Source organism: Tamandua tetradactyla, chromosome 19 (assembly GCF_023851605.1).
Source record: "Tamandua tetradactyla isolate mTamTet1 chromosome 19, mTamTet1.pri, whole genome shotgun sequence".
In the NCBI taxonomy this organism is placed as follows: domain Eukaryota; kingdom Metazoa; phylum Chordata; class Mammalia; order Pilosa; family Myrmecophagidae; genus Tamandua; species Tamandua tetradactyla.
The window spans coordinates 182,425-204,302 of NC_135345.1; the positions used below are offsets into that span (position 1 = coordinate 182,425).

The 21,878-nt window shown below is 58.3% G+C and overlaps 2 protein-coding genes across 3 annotated transcripts in view; one reads left to right on the top strand and one right to left on the bottom strand.

Moving 5' to 3' along the window:
- The window catches only part of PDE6B (phosphodiesterase 6B), a 60,533-nt gene extending 43,104 nt beyond the window's left edge, over positions 1 to 17,429 (top strand). Inside the window, exons 4-22 of one of the 2 annotated variants that reach the window (XM_077137099.1) lie at positions 696 to 836; positions 943 to 1,017; positions 2,083 to 2,147; positions 3,206 to 3,272; positions 3,486 to 3,533; positions 4,530 to 4,679; positions 5,000 to 5,143; positions 5,954 to 6,019; positions 7,586 to 7,732; positions 10,005 to 10,112; positions 10,334 to 10,443; positions 10,594 to 10,681; positions 11,264 to 11,364; positions 11,472 to 11,579; positions 12,661 to 12,724; positions 13,038 to 13,112; positions 14,343 to 14,426; positions 16,447 to 16,614; positions 17,379 to 17,429. In XM_077137099.1, the coding sequence (XP_076993214.1) occupies positions 696 to 836; positions 943 to 1,017; positions 2,083 to 2,147; positions 3,206 to 3,272; positions 3,486 to 3,533; positions 4,530 to 4,679; positions 5,000 to 5,143; positions 5,954 to 6,019; positions 7,586 to 7,732; positions 10,005 to 10,112; positions 10,334 to 10,443; positions 10,594 to 10,681; positions 11,264 to 11,364; positions 11,472 to 11,579; positions 12,661 to 12,724; positions 13,038 to 13,112; positions 14,343 to 14,426; positions 16,447 to 16,614; positions 17,379 to 17,429 (1,860 nt within the window). Of the gene's footprint in view, positions 1 to 695; positions 837 to 942; positions 1,018 to 2,082; positions 2,148 to 3,205; positions 3,273 to 3,485; positions 3,534 to 4,529; positions 4,680 to 4,999; positions 5,144 to 5,953; positions 6,020 to 7,585; positions 7,733 to 10,004; positions 10,113 to 10,333; positions 10,444 to 10,593; positions 10,682 to 11,263; positions 11,365 to 11,471; positions 11,580 to 12,660; positions 12,725 to 13,037; positions 13,113 to 14,342; positions 14,427 to 16,446; positions 16,615 to 17,367 lie in introns of both variants that reach the window. The other variant, XM_077137101.1, reaches the window with a different exon arrangement.
- A 2,618-nt stretch (positions 17,430 to 20,047) lies between these two features.
- On the bottom strand, positions 20,048 to 21,668 carry ATP5ME (ATP synthase membrane subunit e). The gene is made up of 4 exons (XM_077137102.1): positions 21,561 to 21,668; positions 21,338 to 21,392; positions 20,643 to 20,741; positions 20,048 to 20,140 (listed from the first exon to the last, which is right to left on the bottom strand). Exons 1-4 carry the CDS (start codon positions 21,594 to 21,596, stop codon positions 20,115 to 20,117), a joined length of 216 nt encoding a protein of 71 aa, XP_076993217.1. The 5' UTR covers positions 21,597 to 21,668; the 3' UTR covers positions 20,048 to 20,114.
- Between the last annotated feature and the right edge of the window lie 210 nt (positions 21,669 to 21,878).

Consider the following 21,878-nt stretch of genomic DNA (forward strand, 5'->3'; position numbering starts at 1 on the left):
TGTGTGTGTATGAAACCTCGGGTGTGTAGCTCTGCCCAAGTCACTGCAGGGGAGGTGGGGTCAGCAACGTCCCCTCCAGGGCATCTATGGCAAGGTAAGCGTGTGGACCCCTCAGGCGCTGCAGTCAGGCATGTGCGCAGGTACCAGTGTGACAACTTCCCCCAGGTGCTGCTGTGGTATTCAGGTGTGTGTGCATGAGGTGTGTGAGTGGGGTGCGTGCATGTGTGCATGGGGTGTGTGTGTGTGCGCGTGCCTGTGTTGTGTGCACAAGATGTGTGCATAGGGTGTGTGTGTGGGTGTGAGTGTGTGTGCGTGGGGTGTGTGCGAATGGTGTGTACATGTGTGCATGGAGTGTGTGCATAGGGTGTGAGTGTGGGGTGTGTGGACAGGGTGTGTGCATGGTGTGTGGATGCGTGGGGTGTGTGAATGGGGTGCGTGTGTGGGGTATGTGCAGGATGTGTGCATGGGGTGTGTGCATGTGGTGTGCTGGGGTATGTGTGTGGGGTGTGTGCATGGGGTGTGTGCACTGGATGCGTGGGGGGTATGTGTAGCGGGGTGTGTGCATGGGGTTTGCGCACGTGTGCATGGGGTGCATGTGTGGGATATGTGTGCAAGGTGCGTGCGTGGGGTGTATGCATGAGTTGGGTGTGTGCGTGGGGTGTGTGTGTGGCCACAAGGGCCCTGCCTCCCCCCAGGTGCTGCTGTGGTCAGCCAACAAGGTGTTCGAGGAGCTGACCGACATTGAGAGGCAGTTCCACAAAGCCTTCTACACAGTGCGTGCCTATCTGAATTGCGACCGGTACTCGGTGGGCCTCCTGGACATGACCAAGGAGAAGGTGAGGTTTCTTGGGAAGACGGGCAGAGACTGTGTCTCCCCCTGCCCCAGCGAGCCCAGCCCTGGGGCCAGTACTGACCACCCTGCCCCTGGCCTTCTCTGCCTAGGAGTTCTTTGATGTGTGGCCGGTGCTGATGGGGGAGGCTCAGCCGTACTCAGGTCCACGCACGCCTGATGGCCGGGTGAGTCCTGGGGTGGGACCCGAAGGGATGGCCAGCCCAGGGCTCAGGCTTTCAGGCTTCAGCTGAAGAGGTGTCTGTTCCTTCCCAACCTCAGCTGGGGAGGGGTGGGCTGGGAGAATGGTGTCAGGAGGCAGGTATAATGGCCAAAGCCAGGACAGCTGTGTCCACCCCGGTGGGCAGCCCCTGGGTGCTTGTCTGCATAGCCCCTGACTCTGGCCCAGCCCTGCTCCTGGAACAGGGCAGCCAGGCTGGTCCCTGGGGCCCCTGCCACCCTCATCCTCAAATCATTGCAATATCTTCCCCAAGTAGGACCACGCGCATGTGAGTGTGTGCATCTGTGTGCGAATGTGTGCAAGTGAGTGCATATATACACCAGTGTGTGTGATTGTGTGCACATCTGGACATGCCCAAAGAGGCAGAACCTGCTGGCTCCGGTACAGATGTGAGTGGAAGTTGGGCAGTGCTTGTGGGCATGCCCTGGCTGTGAGTGTGCAGAAGTGTGCGTGCTCCAGGGTGGGGCTAGGTGGGCTGCGGCATGAAGTAGCACCCAGCTGGTGTGTGGGGTTGAATGGGACTGACGGTGGGAAGACAGATTGATGTGAGTGTGTGCATCGTGTGCATGAGCTCCAGTGGCAGTCTGCACACGTGTGTACAGAAATATGTACGTGTATGATGTGTACATATGTGTGTATGTACCTGTATGTGGAACAGGAGTGCATGGCGGGCATGTCTGTTGGTGTGTGTGTGTATAAGTGGCATATGGTAGGCGGCCTGTGGGATGTGTGTGCGTGCAAACTGCATGTGCCTGGTGCACATGTGGTGTATGTGCACATACATTTGTATATGTAAATACCTCTGTGAGCGTGCATGTGCATGTGAGTTTCACCTGTGTGTGTGTACGCGAAGGAGTGTATTGGGAGATGGCCTGTGAGTGGCTGTGTGTAATAGTGTGTGTGTGTGTCTGGGGGTGGGGGGCACCCAGACATCTTTTCACACCACTAGGGGAAGGGCCCCTTGGGGACAGAGCCCGGGAGCCCCTGCTGACGGGTGTGGGTCGTTTCTCAGGAAATCCTCTTCTACAAAGTCATCGACTACATCCTCCACGGCAAGGAAGAAATCAAAGTCATTCCGTAAGTCCTGGGGATCAGGGGGAGTGTCCCACGCCCTTGGCCCAGGCTCAGCCTCTGGGGAGTCCAGCTCTGGGACTTCCCAGCAGCGGGTCGTAGGGCTGCCATGGGATGGGTGGGGAAGGGGAGGTGACCTGCTGTTCTGTTGGGGATGGGGGAGGTGGAGGGAAGAAGCAAGCTGACCACTGAGGTGGTCACCCAGGAGGAAGTCTGGATGGATGTTTGGTGGCCATCTGGGAAGATGTTGGGATGGACTCTGGGTAGCCACCTGGACCTCTGGGGCGAGTTTCTTGGGTGGCATCTGGGTGGACATTTGGGGTGGATTCTGGGGTTGGACTTATGGGGTGGTGTCCAGAGGGATTCGGTGAGCCTCCAAGCCAGGGACAGGCTGCCCTCTCTGCAGCTGACCTGGGGCCTCATATTGGCTTGGCTAGCCTGGCCCAGGCAGGTGGAGATGCCCGGGGCTGTCAGGAGGGGAGAATGGACGTTGGCTCTCCCATGGGGCTTGGAGAGGTGGGGAGGTCCAGTTTAGAGGGCAGCACAGCTGGGTGGAGGTCAGTGCAGAACTCCAGCCTAGAGGTACTGTTGGATGGGGTTCAGCCATCCCCCACCTCACACCACATGGCCATGCAACCCCGTGACCCCATAAGCCTGTCAGGATCTCCATTACAGGCCTCAAGGTCAGGGCCCGGCCCACAGGGGAGGTGCCCGGTGCTGAGCCCGAGAAGGTAGAATGGAGCCTGTGGCCCTCAGGATGAGGCAGAGGCCCCTGCAGAGAAAGGGGCCCCAGCATGGGCAGAGAATGGAAGGAGGAACGAGCCAGTGCACCGCACCCCAAATCTCGTCTTTTGGTTCCTCTCATCCTTCTAGAATCCTCACCAACTTCCCACAGCCCAACAGCTTTTTCTGGACTTGTCCTCACAATTCATAGTTCCTGCTCCAACCTAGAGCTGAGATGGGGACAGCAGTTAACACACACACCACAGCGTCAAAAATCTATGGATTCTCATCTAGCAACGCAGTGTCTGGTCCACCTGACCATCTGTTTCTCTCTCCCCTAGCACACCCCCAGCTGACCACTGGGCCCTGGCCAGCGGCCTTCCAACCTATGTGGCAGAAAGCGGTTTTGTGAGTCCGGTACCAGGCCCTTCCCTGGTGCCATGGTGCCTGCATCCCAGTCCTTCCTTTACATCCCGGCACTTCCTGTCAGCACTCTCAGCTGCTCTGCTTTGCTCAGCTAGAAGCTCACCCCTTCCAAGCGGGCTGGGTTAGATAGTCCTTTTTAGAATCATGTTGTCCATGTGGCTGCTTCAGGTAAAACTGGTTTTTGATCCTTTCCAGATCTGCAACATTATGAATGCCCCTGCTGATGAAATGTTTAAATTTCAGGTATCTGTGTATTCTTTGGTGAATATTATATTTTACTTAGAAAAGATGTTTGGGTTTAGAAGCAATGGACCAAATTAGTTTATGCTATTTAAGAAACAACCTCAAAATCTCTGTTCTGTCAACACGCATATGCTTTGTACTCACAGGTCTGCAAGTCTGCTTGGGCTCAGCTGACCTCGGCTGATCTCGGCTGATCGGGCTGATCTCAGCTGATTTGGGTTAGCACAGCTGATCTTTGCCGGGCTCTGCTGGGCTCGGCTGATCTTGGCTCAGACTCAGCTGGGATTGACTGATGTTGGCTGATCCCCACTGATCTTAGCTTATGTTCCTGGGCTTAGCTGGACTTGGCTGATCATGGCTGGGCTCAGCTGGGCTTGGCTGGGCCAGGCTGAGCTTGGCTGATCTTGCTGGCTCAGCTGAGCTTGGCTGATACAGGCTGATCTTGCTGGGCTTTGCTGGGCTAGTCTGGACCCCACAGGTTTCAAGTCTTCTCCATGTGACTTCACCTTAGGTGGGATGCATAACCATGTGACCAGTGCAAGCTCTTTTCTGGGGAGGAAAAGTGTCGAGTGGGATGTGGAAATGCTCCCTTCTTCTAAGCACCTCCTCTAGGAACTGGACCACCATCCATTTTCAGTAGCTAGGTCCAGCATCCATGAGGTGGGACCGAGACTGGATATATAACTTGCAGGACCTAGTGCAAAATGAAAACGTGAGGTGCTTTGTTCAGTTAGAACTGCACCAGTAAAGCATTCAACCAGTGTGAAACCCTTCTCAAAGTCGAGCCCTATGTGACTGTGCAGCTCCCAGCTGTATGAACATCCCAGCATGGGTGTAAAGTTCAACAGGAAGGAGGGAATGAAAGAATCAGAAACAATAATCCAATCACTGTAGTTTGAGGACAGAGTGAACGGGGCTGACATCCCTGGGAAGCAGCCCTGGACAGGGACAGGCCCTGAGCGTGGGGCTGCCTCTGAACACCTCCCTGCCCTCCAGGAGGGCCCCCTTGATGACTCAGGATGGATCATCAAGAATGTCCTCTCCATGCCCATCGTCAACAAAAAGGAGGAGATTGTAGGGGTTGCAACGTTTTACAACAGGAAAGATGGGAAGCCTTTTGATGAGCACGATGAAGTCCTCATGGAGGTAAAGACCTGTGGCTTTGGAGCGGACCCCTGTGTGATGGCAGGGAACACAGGCTGGACAAAGTTCCTCCCCACTGCTCGCTTTAGGTCCCCTGCCCCCGCATCAGATGTCCTTCAGAAAGGATGAAGACAAAGGAGAGTCCACGAGGCCTGATCCTGGGAACCAGGGAATCTTAGGGGGCATGCTGGGGACCCCCCATGAGTAGCACTGGCTGCATCTGAGGGACACCCGTGGGAGCCCTGTTCTGAGCCAGCACATCTCCTGGCACACAGTTGGTTTCTTGTGAGGGTGCTGGGCAGTGACCCTGCTCTGTCCCCCAGTCCCTGACGCAGTTCCTGGGCTGGTCAGTGCTGAACACTGACACCTACGACAGAATGAACAAGCTGGAGAACCGCAAGGACATCGCCCAGGACATGGTGCTGTACCACGTGCAGTGCGATAAGGATGAGATCCAGGCCATCTTGGTACCGCGCCTGCCTCTCCTGGCCCCACCCTGGCCTGGGGGGAGGCAGGGCCCAGGGTTGGGGCTGGATGGCCGGGATCATTCCCAGGGTCCACAACACTGGATAACCCCATGTGAGTGTTTTGTCTGTGCCTCAGTTTCCACATCTGTGAAATGGGGGTAAGAATAGTGTTTGCTGGGAAGGTTGAGTGAGGATCTGTTACCTTGTGAAGGGAGGCAGGGACTCACAGGAGAGTTTAGCCACCACCCGCTGGGCTCTTGCTTGTCTCTGAACTTAGAGGTCCAGCCGGGCCGTCCCAAGGGATTGTTGTCCTGTTGTGTCCCGGGTGTTTTCGCCCACCTCCCCTGGTGGGGTCAGAGCTGCTACCCTCCAGATGACTTTGCCAAGGGAGCCCCTTCCAGGAGACAGCGGAAGCAGCGGAGAAGCAGCCCCCATGCGAGGTGCTGTGAATGCCACCGCTGATTCCAAGCAGAGCTGCAGCAGCCTCCATAGAGGGCCCCGGGGACAAGAGTGGGGGACAGAGGGGACTCACCAGGGGTGATGGAGCCCAGAGGGGGTGGCAGGGGTCCATGGGGGTCACGTGCAAGTCCTTCGCGTGGTGACAGTACAGGGCAGAGTGGAAGCTGCCGTGCAGGGGTGGATGCTAAAACCCAGCAGGGATGGATGCTAAAACCCAGCCCTGCAAAGATGTGTCGGCCCAGTGGCCGCTGCTGAGGTGGTCCCGCTGGCCGTGGATTGCAGACCCCTGCCGGGCTGCAGGGCCGCAGAGCCTTCCTCGGCCTCGCCACACACCCGCTATTCTCCCGCCAGCCGACGAGAGCGCGCCTCGGCAAGGAGCCTGTGGACTGCGCAGAGGATGAGCTGGGGAGGCTGTTGGTGAGGACCCAGGGGGCACCTTCCCGGGAGCCTGGCGGTGCTGCGCGGTGCCCACCCCGGCCGCCATGTGTGCATGTGTGCTCCCGCGTGGGGCTGGGCCTGCTGGCACATGCAATCTTCCTGACCCGGGTCTGGAGTTTTGGCACATTGTGTGTCTCCGAGTGTGTGCATCCCGACAGTTCACACAAGAGCGGCTGTGTCTGAGCGTCTGCGTTTCAAAAACCATCCAGTACTTTGGTCCCTGTGCGCGTGTGAGTGACTAAGTGTCTGTCTCTGCTCGCCTGGCTGTAGAAGCTACAGAGGCTCACAGCACCCAGTGAATGCGTGCAACACGCAGTCCCACGGGAAACTGTAATCTTGTCCATCTGTCTAACCTGGCCAGGACCCCGTGTGCCCGCAAGCCTCAGTGAGCGGGGCTTTCCCAGAGCAGCAAACGCGTCTGCACACTCAGAAAGTTCACGAGCCTCTCTTTGACCCAAAGTTTCTGTATGTCCAGGCTGAGTGAGTCAGAATGGAGTGTGCCAGCACATACATGTGCATGAAAACACATACAAGTGTGTGACAGTGTGCACTGGGAGTGCACACATGCCCTTCTGTCAATTTTTGCTCCATGTGTGTTTGTGCACCCATGTCTGTGTACAATGTGTGCATCTACGTCCATGCAGGTGTCTGTGACCGTGTCTGTGTCCATGTGTTCCTGTGTCCGTGTGTCCCTGTGTCCATGTCTATGTCTGTGTTTCCCTGTGTCCATGTGCTTGTGTCTGTGTGTGTCTGTGTCCATGTTTCCCTGTGTTCATGTGTGCCTATGTCCGTGTGTCCCTGTGTCCGTGCCTGTACCTTTGTACACACCTTTGATCCATTTGTGTGGCATCTCTCCGCATGTGTTCTGAGTCCATCTGTGTTTCTTTTATTGTTGTGTGTCCGTGTCTGAGGTTCTTTACGTACATGGCTTTGTGTTTGTGCGTGCTCTATGTGTCTGCACAGATGGAAAAGTGCCTGTTCCTGGGTCACTGGGTGGGAAGGGGGAGGAGGAATTGGGCTGAGCAGCAGCTGGTGGAAAAGTCCCAGTTGGAGGCCAGAGGGTCTGGAGGTGCAGGTGTCACCTGGGTGCAGGTGAACACCTGTGTGTTCACAGGAACACACAGACACAGGCACACATGGACACAGGGACACATGGACACAGGGACACGGACACATGGACACAGAGACACAAAGACACAGGCACACACGGACACAGGCACATGGACACAGGGACACATGGACACAGGCACACAGACACATGGACACAGAGACACAAAGACACAGGCACACACGGACACAGGGACAAATGGACACAGGCACACGGACACAGGGACACAGAGACACAAAGACACAGGCACACACGGACACAGGGACACATGGACACAGGCACATGGACACAGGGACACATGGACACAGGGACACACGGACACAGGGACACATGGACACACATGAGACCTGGAGCCCAACTGAGGGTTCTGGAAGGAGATGAGAAACAAGCAGAGGCTCCAGGACCTGCCTGCCTCACCCCACAATACACCCCCACAGAAAGAAGAGCTGCCAGGGCCCTCCAAGTTCGACATCTATGAGTTCCACTTCTCAGACCTGGAGTGCACAGAGCTGGAGCTGGTCAAATGCGGCATCCAGATGTACTACGAGCTGGGCGTCGTCCGCAAGTTCCAGATCCCGCAGGAGGTTTGTGGGGCTCCAGGTCCCAGCGGAAGGGGTGATGGAGGCGTCCCACAGGAGAGGGCAGAGGGCAGAGGGCAGGAGAGGGCAGAGGGCAGAGTGCTTGGGGAGGGAAGGGCTTACACCTTTGGTCCATAGCACGAGGCCAAAGTGACAGAGCAGAGGGCACAAGAAGGACAGAACCAGCTAGAGAGGACAAAAGGGCAGAGCATGGGACCCTGGACACCTGAGAGAGAGGAGACACTGCCATGGACAGCTGTGGCCAGGGGTTCTAAGGTGGTGACAGGGCCCAGGTTGTAGTTTTGTGGTGATCACACTGCCCCGGTGGAAAAGGGGGCGTGGGGGTGCAGAGGCAGGCAGGGGCCGAGGGGCAGGTGGGTGGATGGATGGGCGGATAAGTAGATGGGTGGGTGAATGTGTGGGTAAATGAGTGGGTAGACGATGGATGGATGGGTAGATGGGTGGGTAGATGGGTGGGTGGGTGGACGATGGCTAGATAGGTAGATGGGTGGGTGGGTGAATGGGTGGGTGGGTGGATGGGTGGGTGGGTGGATGGATGGGTGGATGGGTGGGTGGGCAAATGGGTGGGTGGACGATGGATGGATGGGTGGGTGGGTGGATGGGTGGGTGGATGGGTGGGTGGGTGGATGGGTGGGTAGATGGGTGGGTGGATGGATGGATGGGTGGATGGATGGGTGGGTGGATGGGTGGGTGAATGAATGGTGGATAGGTAGATGGATGGGTGGGTGGACGATGGATGGATGGGTGGGTGGGTGAATGGGTGGGTGGATGGATGGGTGGGTGGATGGGTGGGTGAATGAATGGTGGATAGGTAGATGGATGGGTGGGTGGACGATGGATGGATGGGTGGGTGGGTGAATGGGTGGGTGGGTGGATGGGTGGGTGGGTAGGTGGATAAATGGATGGGTGGGTAGATGGGTGGGTGGATGGATGGGTGAATTAATGGTGGATAGGTAGATGGGTGGGTGGGTGAATGGGTGGGTGGGTGGATGGGTGGATGATGGATAGATGGGTAGATGAGTGGGTGGATGGGTGGGTGGGTGAATGAATGGTGGATAGGTAGATGGATGGGTGGGTGGACGATGGATGGGTGGGTGGGTGAATGGGTGGGTGGGTGGATGGATGGGTGGATGGGTAGATGAGTGGGTGGGTGGATGGGTGGGTGGGTGGATGGGTGAATGAATGGTGGATAGGTAGATGGGTGGGTGGACGATGGATGGATGGGTGGGCGGACGATGGATGGATGGGTGGGTGGATGGATGAACGAACAGATCATGGATGGAGAAATGGATGGATGGGTGAGTGAGTGGATGAAAAGTTTGATAAATATAAGTTCTAGGCAACTTGATCATTAGATGCATCACTGGGCAATAATAGGAGGTTTGTGCTGGGGTGGACGAGAAATAGAACTGACCCATCATAAGCAGAAAACACAGTGTCCTCTGGGGTTTGAACATAGCAGAGCCCCTCAGAGAGTGCCACAGGAAGGCGATTCTCCGTGGCCACTAACCACTGAACCCAGAGTCCGGAAGTCCCCACATGGCTCTGCTCCCTCCCTGTTGCTTTCTGTCTCCCCTCCTGCCGCATCTCCACTCCCCAAGGCACAGGGAGTCTGCTTTTCCAGGGCCCAAGTGAGGATATCATCTTTTCTCATGCTCCCCTGAGAAAAGGTACAGCAGGCTGGCAGTTTCAAAATAAATTTTATTAAATACCAGGGGAAGTTCAAGAGAAAATTATCAAAATTAACAAAATAAAAAAATTCCAAATAGGTATTAGGCCCCAAAAATCATAATGGAAGTCTTAGAGGCTCTCCTTGACCCACATGCCTTTGCCCAGAGGTCAGGGCTGTCCAGACCCAGGCCTCCAGACCATAGCCGCCACCTCGCTTCCCCAGCACCTGGCACCAGCTGGCCCACAACCCTGGCCCCATGAAATGGCATCTAAAACTGACCGTTCTTCCTTAAAATATCCCGGAGGCCCCGAGTCCCCTTCCCAACCTAGAGCTGGGCCGTAGGCTGGAGGCTCCGGAACCCTAACCAGCAAGGGAAAGTTCTCAGCCCAGTCAGGCTTTCCTGTGGCGTCTTCCTCCATCCACGGCAGCTGCCACTAGCGCCGCCCCCGGGAGGCTGGGCTGGGTGCACAGGACGCCCGCCGGGCAGCTCAGACGGCGGGTCGTGTGGGTGACAAGGGCAGTGTTCCTTCTGGGGGTGCCTGCGGCGGGGGAGGCAGGAGCCTTGGGCTTCTCTCCCGGCCACAGGTGCTGGTGCGGTTCCTTTATTCGGTGAGCAAAGGGTACCGCAGGATCACCTACCACAACTGGCGCCACGGCTTCAACGTGGCCCAGACCATGTTCACGCTGCTCATGGTGAGTGGCCCCCATGGCGCGCATTCCCACGCGGGCACCCCCGACTGACCTGGGCTGGGAAAACCCTCGTGAGCTGGAGGTGGGGCGCGGCTGTGCACACACACACACACACACACACACACACACACACACACAGGTGCACGCGCGCACACCGACTGGGCCGGGTGGGCCTGGCGGCTGAGAGGGCACAGGGCTGGGGTGAGGACGGCCTGTCCCCGCAGACCGGTAAGCTGAAACGCTACTACACGGACCTGGAGGCCTTCGCCATGGTAACGGCCGGGCTGTGCCACGACATCGACCACCGCGGCACTAACAACCTGTACCAGATGAAGTAGGCGCCCGCTGCCCTGCTCTCAGGGCTGACATTCACCACGCGCGGGACCCACCCGGCGCCCTCCTCGCGGGCCTGGGGGTGGGGCCGGGGGCGCAGCTGGAGGGGCCCCCGCAGCCGGGTGGGGCTGTAATACGATCCGTGTCTCAGGTCCCAGAACCCCCTGGCCAAGCTCCACGGCTCGTCCATCCTGGAGCGGCACCACCTGGAGTTCGGGAAGCTCCTGCTCTCTCAGGAGGTCGGTGCCGCTGGCCGAAGGGCAGCTCAGCGCTGGCCGCAGGGGCGGAGACGCAGGGTGGGGGCCCACGTGGCCCTCTGGGGGTGTCTGTGGGACCGACCACGGGCCTTGTCCAAGGGGGGCACACGATGGGCATGCGCTTGGAAACTGGTCGGGTGGAAACAGGTCAGAAGAGGCAGGCGGCTGCGGCGAAAGGGGCGGGCGCTGGCGAGGAGGTGCCGGTCAGCGGGGCGGCTGCAGGGGGCGGTGACAGGGAGCCCGCAGGGCCCGGACGCCTCGCCTGGCGCAGCCGCTCTCTGCTGGAGGCCCTGGCCATGGCCTGGGCATCGCGGCGAGGCTGGCATGGAGGCCAGCAGAGGGGCTGGGCAGGCCTGGCAGATGGAGAAGCAAAGGGCCGGGGGCAGCACACAGGTGCAGGGAGGGCGGGCCCTGGTTCAGAACACCCTGAGCTGAAGCTTGGGGGGCGGGAGGGGAAGGGGGCTCCTGGCTCAGCTGCCGTGGAGCCCAGCCCAGCTGGGGCGTCAGGGGCCTGTGCGCACGTGGGGCTCCCGCAACCTGGACACAAGCAGCCTCGACCTGCAGGCCCTCAACATCTACCAGAGCCTGAGCCGGCGCCAGCACGAGCACGTGCTCCACCTCATGGACGTGGCCATCATCGCCACCGACCTGGCGCTCTACTTCAAGTGGGTCCCGGTGCCTGCGCGGGGTGGGTGCGGGCACGGGGGCGGGGCGGAGGCCCGGACAGCCCAAGCTGCCGCCACCCTCCGGGCGTGCATCTCTTCGGGTTCAGGAAGAGGACGATGTTCCAGAAGATTGTGGACGAGTCCAAGAGCTACGCAGACCAGCAGAGCTGGGTGGAGCACCTGTCGCTGGACACCACCCGGAAGGAGATCGTCATGTGAGCGCCTGGCCATGCCCTGCACCCACACTGCCTGTGCAAATCCTGTACCCACGCCGCCTGTGCAGACCCTGCACATCCTCCCTGGGCCTTTGACACACACAGCCCCTGGGCTCCCCAGTGCTCCCGGACACAGATAGGCCTTCCCTGGGTGCCTCCAAACAAATGCTCCCTTCGTAGTGGGCCCTTCCTTTGGGAGGACGCAGCGCAGGGCCTGGCGTCTGTTGGGCCCTTCCCTTCACTTGTGACTGAAGAGAGACTTTGCCGCACACTCCTGAGCCTCCATTTCTTTATCTGCAAAATGGAGACTCACAGCTGTCCTGCCTTCTGCAGTTAGAAGGGTTCCATTAACCTCTTGACTAGCCCGTCAGAAGGATGAGGTGGCGCAGCCGGGGAGGCTCAGTGCTGCAAGGGGCAGAGGGGCGTGTTTGGGTTTCCCAGTTGCCAGGGCAGATGCCATGTGGTGGACTGACTTCCATAGCAGGGACTCCCTGGGACACCATTTAAGGTTGGGAAGAGTCCAAATCAAGGTGACGCCAGGCAATACCTTCGTCCCAGCCAGCCGCATCCTACGCCCTGCCACAGGCCTTGGTCTCTGGCTTTTCTGTCCCCCTGTGGCCTCTCCTGGCCTCTCCCTTCTCTTCGGGTTCCCACTGACTTTCAGCCTCTGGCTGCTCCCTCTCCCTCTGGACCTCATTCCACCTGTAAAGTACTCCCCGCACAGGACTCAGGGCGAGCGTGACTGAGGTGGGCCACACTCAGCTGAGGTAACCTCGTCAGAAGCTGCTGCTTACAGGGGGTTCACACGACAGGATGGACTGGGTTTAGGAACATGTTTTTCTGGGGTGCAGAGCTCCAAACCACCACAGAGGGGAAGGCAGAGAGTAGCATGGGCAGTGGAAACAAGGTGGGTGAAAGAGCTGGACGATGAGATGATGGAGAGAAGCTGCTGGAGGTTGGTGGTGGGCAGCTGCAGGCAGTAACACTGTCCATTACTAAAGGACATTGGAGTTTGGACTTGAGACACCCCCCAACACCCTCCTGGCTTTGCAGAGGCATAACAAGCCCCATCTGCCCATAGGGCCATGATGATGACAGCATGTGACCTTTCTGCCATCACCAAGCCCTGGGAAATCCAGAGCAAGGTCAGGACTCACGTGGGGCCCGTGCTTAGACCCACGTCTTCCCAGGGCCTCGTGGGGTTCAGACTGCATTCGTGGGGAGGGGCTGACATGGGGAGGTTCCAGTTCCAACTGGAAAACAGCATTTGCAAGTAGCATGAAGACTACTGCTTTCTATGGGCCAGTCCAGGGGACAACAGGGGGATGTGTCCAGTTTGGCCCTGGAGAGTGGGGGGCCCAGAGGGTCTGGGGTACAGGAGAAGAAGGCAGGGCCTGGAGCCACACGGGGAGGTGGCCAGTTGCGGATGAGCTGCACAGCCATCTCTGTGCCCTCCAGGTGGCTCTTCTCGTGGCGGCTGAGTTCTGGGAGCAGGGCGACTTGGAACGGACAGTGCTGGACCAGCAGCCCATCGTGAGTCTCGCTTCCAGGACGCTCTGCCCCTGAAAGGGACTAGGCATTGTTTGGTCGTTGGGAGGCCCTGGCCTGGGCTCGGCAGCAGAGAAGGAGCCACTGGGCGCTCTGTGGTCCTGGTTCCTAATCTGACTTTGTGGATTAGGTAGCTCATGATCTGGGAACTACGGGGCTCGGGTATAGGTGTGGCAATCTGAAGAGGCAGAATATTGAAACTGGCAGCACCAGGCAGTTAGCTCAGCACAGTGCAGCCCCTGTGGAGCCAGAGCAAGACGGACAGCAGCCCATAAACCGCAGCCGAGTCGTGAGCTCAGTCTGGAAGACTGGAAGCCAGGCTGGCTGGCTTTGCCCAAGGCAAGCAGGACCCAAGCTGCATGCCAGGGGGACAGAATCCAAGCCGGCCCCAGAGTGAGCAGGCGGCAAGAGTGCAGGAGTCTGCAGGGAGGGGCAAGTTTTCAGGTTGGCCTCTGGGGTCAGGAGCGTGCTGCCAGCACTGTGGGTAACACAGGTGGTCAAGGAGGGCTCCGGTGCAGGGAAAGGATGGAAAAGAGGCCCTCATGGGTGGGCTTCAGTCACTGGTGACGAGCTGTCGGGGTGTGGGCCCGAGATGGATTTTGGCAGGAAAGGGCCCTTGGCCAATTAGTGGAGGCAGTATGTCTTGGACCTCTCTGGCTTGGTTTTAAGACCTGCATGGCTCCCCTTGCCTGGCAAAGCTCGGGGAACTGCTGGTGGCTACAAGAAGGAACGCTTGGAGGGCAGCTCAGCGGGTCCAAAGTCTGTGAGCAGCTCCAAGGGGTGCCTCTGGGGTTTGCCCCGGAGGGTGTGGGCCCAGGTAGGTGCTTGGGCAAGGGCGCTGTTTGCCCATGGCCTGGGCCAGCACCGTGGACAGCGCCCGGGCTGGGGCAGGGCTCCTGCCCGTGGCGGCTGCAGCAGGCCCGCAGTTCCGCGTGCTCCCTCCTCTGGGCGACAGTGAGCGCCACAGACATGGCAAGGCTGCAGGGCAGTGCGGAGGCCGAGCCAGGCCTTGGCTGCCCACGTGTCTTAATGAGGTGGCCCTCCAGGTCCCTCAGGCCCGAGACACGCCTGAAAGGGAGAGGCACGATGTGCCCGTTTGTGTCTCGGAGAACACACTCTTCGGAGCAGCTGGCAGTGGCCGGCCCTGGGGCAGACCCCAGCAAGGTGGGCGTTCTGGTCCCTTGGCCACTGGCTGAGACTCGCTTCTCCCGCCAGCCCATGATGGACAGGGAGAAGGCGGCCGAGCTCCCCAAGCTGCAGGTTGGCTTCATCGACTTCGTGTGCACGTTCGTGTACAAGGTGAGCAGACAGGGTGCTCCGTGCTGAGGGGGGCGGACCCACCCCCGAGACATGGGGTAGGTGGGAAACCCAGATGGAGGCATGTGCGGGCTCCACCAGGACCGAGGGCCAGCTGCGAGAGCCAAGGAGGCAGAGGCAGCGAGGGTGACCACACTCCCCCAGGACCCCCACCTGGCCCAGAGACTCACTGTGGCCCCCACCCTCCCGAGGGCCGGCACATGCACTGAAGACAAACTCGGAAACCCCTCCCACCTCCTGCCAGCACCCCCTCCCTCCAGCTCCTCAGAAGCCCCGAGTGCACCCCCACTCTGGCCTTCCCCCTGCCTCGCTCCACCAGCCCAACTCCTGCCCACCCGAGGCATGACCTCCGATGCCCCTTTCCAGTGCCCCCACTCCCAGCAGCCTGCACACTCTGTTTCGGGGACACTGACTGCAATTCACTCATGAGTTTGTTCACTGTCTGCACATCTCTTGAGGATGAGGACTGTCTGCTCACCACACCTCTGGGGCTGGTGCAGGGTAGCAGCATTTGTGAAGTAACTAATGAGCAACAACAGGAGATTAAAGTGGCCCAGTTTTTCTGCATATTTGCCATGGGCTGGGCATGTGCTGAGTCCTAGCGCAAAACCATCTGGTCTGCACAGGGCACACGGGGCAGGTGCTGGTGCAGGATGGAGCTCACTAAGGCTGGCCACTCAGCAAGGACAGGGGCAGGGGGTCCACTCCAGAGCCCTCCCCGCCTCCAGAGCCCATTGCCCTGCTCCAGAGTCCCCCACCCCCACCCCACTCCCTGCTCCAGAGTCCTCCCCCCCTCCAGAGCCCACTCCCCTGCTCCAGAGCCCACTGCACTCCCCACCCTCTAGCCCCCTCCCCCGGCTCCAGCGCTCAGACCCCTGCTCTAGAGCCCATGCCCCCGACTCGACCCCCCACCCCCGCTCCAGAGCCCACCGCCCCAGGCACACCTGTCAGCTCTGTCAGAGCCTGAGCTCCAGGAGGGACTTTATTAAGCTCCAAGTGGAGCCCTCCCTGACTGCCCCAGGCACACACCTGGACCTGCACTAGTCCTACCATGGTCCGCGGCCACCTGTGCTTCCGTTGTCTGCCTCCCCACCTGTTAGTCCTCGCAGGAGACAGCCCGCCACAGCCAACCCCTCCCACGGCCTCTCCGACTCCACACCCCAGAGGAGAGACTGAGCACACGGTGGGGGCAGTGGACTCTCCCCGTCTTCCCAACGTGCTGTTTAGCAAGTAGACAAGTGCCTGCTCTGTCATACCAGGCTGGGCAGGTGTCTCCTCCAAGGCAGGTGGCACTGGGAGACACCCACAGCTCTCAGCCCTGTGCCCTGGACCATGCCCTGGGCACCTGGACATGCATTGGGCACTTAGACTGTGCCCTGGGCACCTGGACAATATCCTGGGAACCTCAATGATGTTCTAGGCACCTGGACAGTGTTCTGGACACCTGGATGATATTCTGGGCACCCGGACCGTGTTTTGGGTACCTGGACAATACCCTAAGCACCTGGGTGATGTTCTGGGCACCTGGGCCATGCTCTGAGCACCTGGACCCCACCCCTAACACCAGGGCCATGTCCCCGGGCACTTGGACGAGTTCCAGTTGCTCAGGACTGGCCTGCGGCGACTGCATGTCTGTCTATCTTGCCAGCGTGTACGTGTGTGGTCAGAGGAGCTACCGGGCATTCCCACTCGCCCTCCGCACTCTCCACCCCTCTGTGCGGCACCCTCAGTCCTGCACCAGCTCCCACCCCTCCTTCCTCCTGGCCCCAGGTTCCTCGCCCCGAAGGCTGTGTGAAGCACAGTAGCTCACACCCACGCCTCCTCTGTGTCATCAACTCAGATATGGCTGTGGGAGGGAGACTCTGCGGATGGGTGGGGGCCAAGGCGTGGGAAAGGGACCTGCCCCAGCACCTCGCGCCCAGGTAGGGCCGGTCCACGGGAGGTCGCAGCCTTCCAGAGCCCCGCAGGCGGGGTGGGCCCGACCTCTCCCCTCCCCTTGCAGGAGTTTTCCCGCTTCCACGAGGAGATCTTGCCCATGTTTGACCGGCTGCAGGGCAACAGGAGGGAGTGGAAAGCCCTGGCTGACGAGCACGAGGCAAAAGTGAAGGCCTCGGATGAGCAGAAAAAGGAGGAGGAGAAGCTGGCAGCCAAAAAAGGTGCGGGGACTGAGGCCCTGCTGCCAAGATGGCCAGTGGGCTCTCAGGTTGAAGGGCGCTAACGTAGCGGCAGAAAAGAAAATGAAAATAAATCCAAACTGGAAGCAAAGGCCGAGCAGCTCGGAGCCACGGCTGGTGCGGGGCAGGGGCGGAGGCGCTGGCCAGGGAGGCCGAGCTCTGCCGCCTAGTGCAGGGAGCACACCTGGACGGGAAGGGCTCCCCTGCTTCCGAATCAGGGAGCTTTCCTGTTCCCTAAGGAGTAACCACCTGCGTGTCATTTTCCTTGTCATGAGGAGACAAAGCCCAGGCTCCTGGTAGTTCTTTTGTCCCCACCAGGCAACTGATCCCCCCCAGAAAACCCACCTGTACTCCCCAGCAGCCGCAGTAGGCAAACGGCAGCCTAACACGAACAGTTGCCGAGCGCACACAGCTTTTTCTTCTCGTGGGTCCAGAGCGTTGCCACATTGCATCCTCAACCACGGGATGACCCAGCCAGCGGCGCCTCCTCTACCAAAACCAAGAGCCCCGGGGAGCCCCTCCCCTGTGAAGCTGGGTGGGATGCGGGTGGGAAGCAGCGGCCTCGGGTGCAGGAGGCTGCGGCACTCAGGGCCCAAGTCACAGGGGTGTGAGGACGAGGAAGGCTCAGCCCCGGCTAATCTGCTTAGGCCAGCTCTGGCCCCAGCTGCCCTCACTCCTGGCAGGGCCCAGCAAAGGGCACACCTGCCTGCACACAGCCCAGAGCCCCTCACTGCTCTGTTTCTCTGCAGAGGGCATGGAGATTTGCAACGGAGGCCCAGCGCCCAAGGCTTCGACCTGCTGCATCCTGTGAGCCCACCCTGCGGGGCCTCCCTGCCCACCCCCAGCCCCACCCCCCAGGCCCGCCGGGACCCAGGCTCTGCCTCTGACCAGCTGGAACATGAGGTTAGAAGCCAAGAAAAATGACTGAAAATTATTTTGATTCTTTTAAATTTTTCCTAAAACTTTTGTTTTTTATAAACTAAAGCCAACCACAAATACTTTAAACACGATAGCCTGAATTACACGCAACCTGTGTCTGTAACCACCTGGAGGGCCCGACAAGGCTCATGGGGAATGTCCAGGATCACACATGCACACAGGTAGTGGGTGGACAGACGGACAGTGGAGTCTCTTCTGCTTTACAGAATAACATGCCCAGAAATTTAGAATAAAGCAAAAAGAAAACATCTTTTATGTGGAAATTATGAGTCTAATGGAAGGTACGTGTTTGACTCATCACTCTAATTCGAATGACCATGCAGGAAATTATAAGAAACTCACTGTGAAAAGTGGCTCTGAAACCTCAACTGTCAGTTCAGGCAGCCCCACTGCTGACCCCTTGTAGCCTACACCAAGTTTTTGTTTTTTATTGGACTTTTCATTACCACAGCAACCATGCGCTTCCAACAACAAAAAATTTTTTTTAAACAGTATCATTTTATTGTCCTTTTTTAGTTCAGCAGTATTAGTAACGTCCCCTTTTTCATTTCTGATTGTCATTTGTATCCTCTTTATTTTTTTGTCAGTCTAGCTAAAGGTTTGTCAATTTATGGATCTTTTCAAAGAACCAGATTTTGGTTTTGTTGATTCTATTGTTTTATTTGTTCTCTATTCATTTATCTTGCTCTAATCTTTGTTTTTTCCTTCCTTCTGTTCATTATGGGTTTAGTTTATTATTCTTTTTCAAAGTCCTGAGATTAGATCTCTGATTTTATATATATATTTTTAACATAAGCATTTTGCTGCATCTCATGAGTTTTGGCATATTGTTTTCATTTTCACTTGCTTCAAGATACTTCCTAACATCCCTTGTGATTTCCTCTTTAATCCATGGTTGTACCTTGATACTTTTAAATCTGGACAGGACCATGAGTCAGGAAGCCAAAGCAAGGGCATTGCTGAACTCTCACTGGTAGGAACAGGAGGCTTTTTAAGCTGTGACAGGCCCCACATCTGCCCCCACACTGGAGGACACCATCTCACTGGGCACCTCTCTGGGCAGTGTCACCTTGAGGCAACTCACAGGCTGCTAAGGGGGCAGGGGTGGGTCCTCCAAGCCCTCTCCTGGAGCTCCCTGCAGCATGGACATGCCCTGCCCAGCCACCCCCCCACAGGGCACACAGGAAGGACCCAGGCACCAGCTCTGCCAGCCTGGGGGACTCTGGGTGTTCACCAGTGCATGAGGTGGGCACAGCAGTTGAGCCAAACGCCTGTCCACCAGGCCCCAGAGGGAGGTGGGAAATGAAGGGCATGAGGCACCGGGAGGGGAGACCGTGCTGCACACCATAGGGAGAAAGGGCACCAGGACGTCAAGACGGCATCCAAGCAGATGTGCAGGTGAGGGAGGTGAGTGCAGCCCAGGTGACATGCCTCAGGGGACAGCAAGGGCAGTGCCCAGGGCAGGAACCAGCAACCCCCTGGGAGCCAGTCAGGTCCAGGATAGCTGGAGTGGATCAAGCCGGTCTGGAGCATTCAAGCACCGAGAAGGGGTGGCCTTGCGAGCTGCTGGGACACCTCGTGCTTCAAGCACAGGTGGGGTACCTGGAGGGCACCAGCAGAGGGGAAACTGAGGTAGGACAAGGGAGGCGCTAGGCCAGCTGGAGGCTACTGCAGCAACGTGACAGCTGTGATACCATCTCACTCACACTTTTCCTCACCAAACAGGGCTTGAGCATGTCTGTGTGCTGTTTCTCATTCTCTCTGCACATCTGCAAGACAATTGTATCTCGCAGATGAAAATAACTCACAGCCTAGAGAATGAGCTCCAGGTGTGTGGCTGGGAAGGCACAGCACAGGACAGAAACTTTGGCCAGTGGCGATGGCCCCCTACCCCAAAGCCTGCCATGCTGCTGGGGAGGGACATTTGCTCAGGCACAGCAGGCCCAACCTCCAGGAACCTGCTTATGTGACAGCTGTGCAGGACAGAGCCCTGACTCGGGGAGGCCACATCCTAACTGGGCTTTGGTCTCACACCAGAGTTACTCACCTTCTGGGTTTAGGAGCATGCCTTCCACTGGTAAGGCCAGCCCCTCCGCCACCCTCCAACGCCCCTCCCCCGGGGCCCAGACACTGCTGTCCTGGGCACATGTGGCCTCTTGCACATCAAGGGTTCAGGGCTGGCCGACAGAAGCTGACCAGACTCAGAGTAGAGAAGATGAAATGGCAACCAGAACACCCCAGACCTGCCATGTTGGTTACAATGGGCAGCCTGTGGGTCTCCCCACCTGGATGCCTAGGACAAGGGGGCAGAAAACCTCTGCTTCCTGCCATGCTCTGAGCTGCATTTTCGGCCTCACCAATCATGCTGACCAGTTCCTTGCAGATCCCTACCCACACTCCCACCCACCCTCCTGGCAAGGACAGAGTAGAACTGACACCCTGGAATCCAGAAACCAGAAAAAACCAGTGACGGTTAATGAGAGTCAGCACTGCACATCACAGAAATCTTTATTCACCCATTACTGCTCCAGGAGAAACTTAGGTTCACGTGAATCTCTCATTTTAATATGCTGTCATCTTGGGCTGAAACATTAAAAAAAAAAAAATACGTATACCCATTATTATACTCACAAACACCCAAGACAACCACTTCAGATTTCAGGTTTTACATGATCTAATATCTAGTTTCAGTACAGCCAAACTATTCTCTACTTAAACTGGCATCTGGTTTTCTTTATTCTTGGACATTCTAATTTGAATCTGCTACTGCAAAGTCAGTGGGGAACGGTGTTTGCCCCTAACCTCCTCTCAGGTGGCAGGGCCATTTCACACCTATCTCCATTCACCCCCAACAGCCTTACCAAAGCCAAACTGTCACCATGCCCCTGCCCCCACCCCCACCCCAATACTCCCAATGACTGCTCCCTGCCCCTCCCAGTGAGGACAGCTGGGCACTTTCTCCACACCCAGATTAGTGCTGGAGGAATAGATAGGCAGCCCGTCTTGTCCAGCAGGTGGGCTCACCTGAAGCAGCCCCTCACTGCTTTTTATTTGAAACTCCAGACAGGGCAAAATCTGTACCTACCTTCTGCCAATTCTCTCGCAATCCGTTTCAATTCATCCTGCTTCTTTTTCTCTTCAGCTGCAATCCTCCTTTCTTCTTCTGCCCGAGGCTTTAAATAACCTGTAGGGGGTAGTGGACTTTCAATCCACTTCTTCATTGAAAATGCTGCCTAAAGGGTAAAATCCAGCCTGCCCACGCATCATCTGTACTTGTGGACACCACACTCAGGGAGTGCATCCCTGCAGGACTAGGCCTGCCCGTCATGCCTCAACTGAGCCCGACCAGGGAACAGCTATGCAGCCCATCCCTGCTGCCCCTCACACAATTCCTCAGCCCTCTTCCAACACCTACACAGCACCACAGTTTTCAACAAGAACCAGTTACTTTCCAGGAATCGAACTCTGCACTTTGGGTCCTGGCAGCCTCCGCTAACCCCAAGCCAACCCTACTTACCTGCTGTGACCGCCTCAGGAGTGACACTCGCCGGGGTTTCTACATCTGTGGCACCCCTCGGACCCCTTGCTGCAGATCTCGGGCGGAGCATGTGGCCCGCGCCCCACGCCCTGCCCCAAGCCTTACCCTCTGCCGACTTTCTTCGTCGGGGCTTAGAACGACGCTGGCTGCCCTGGCAGAGAAAGCTGAGCACCCTCCGCTTCGAAACGCCCCATGCGCGGCCCGACCCCCAGCAGCCCCCACCCGCCCCTGCGGTCACTCACTGTGGCGCTTGGCTCCATAGGCCACGCCAAGGAACAGGGCGGAGTAGCGGCCGAGCTGCGGGGAAAGAGCGGTCAGAGGGGTCGCGGGGCCAGGGAAGGCGGGGTGTCAGCGCGCGGGGGGGCGCGGGCGGGGCCGCACGGGGCGGACGGGGCTCCGTGGGGCCGGTCACGTGGGAGCCGTGCAGAACCGAAACCCGGGCCGCAGCAGGGAAGCCTGATTCACCTTGATGAGCGGAGACACCTGTACCGGCGGCACCATCTTGTCCCTGACCTTCGCACCGGAAGCACAATTCGGAGGCCGAGAAGGTGCCGCGAGGGCTTTCTGCACGTAACGCGGTTGCGCATGCGCCGTAGGCAGCGAGCGGGAAGGGCGGCGCCCCAAGCGGCGGGAGGGAGAACGGCGGCCAATGTTACCAAGTGCGCACGCGCATAGGAGCCGGGGTGGGGGTGGGGGTGGGGGCGGGACACGGGACCCACGGTCCGCTGCGCATTCGCGGTGTTCGCGCGCTGAGGGGCGCGATTTCGTGCCGGAAGGGTTGGG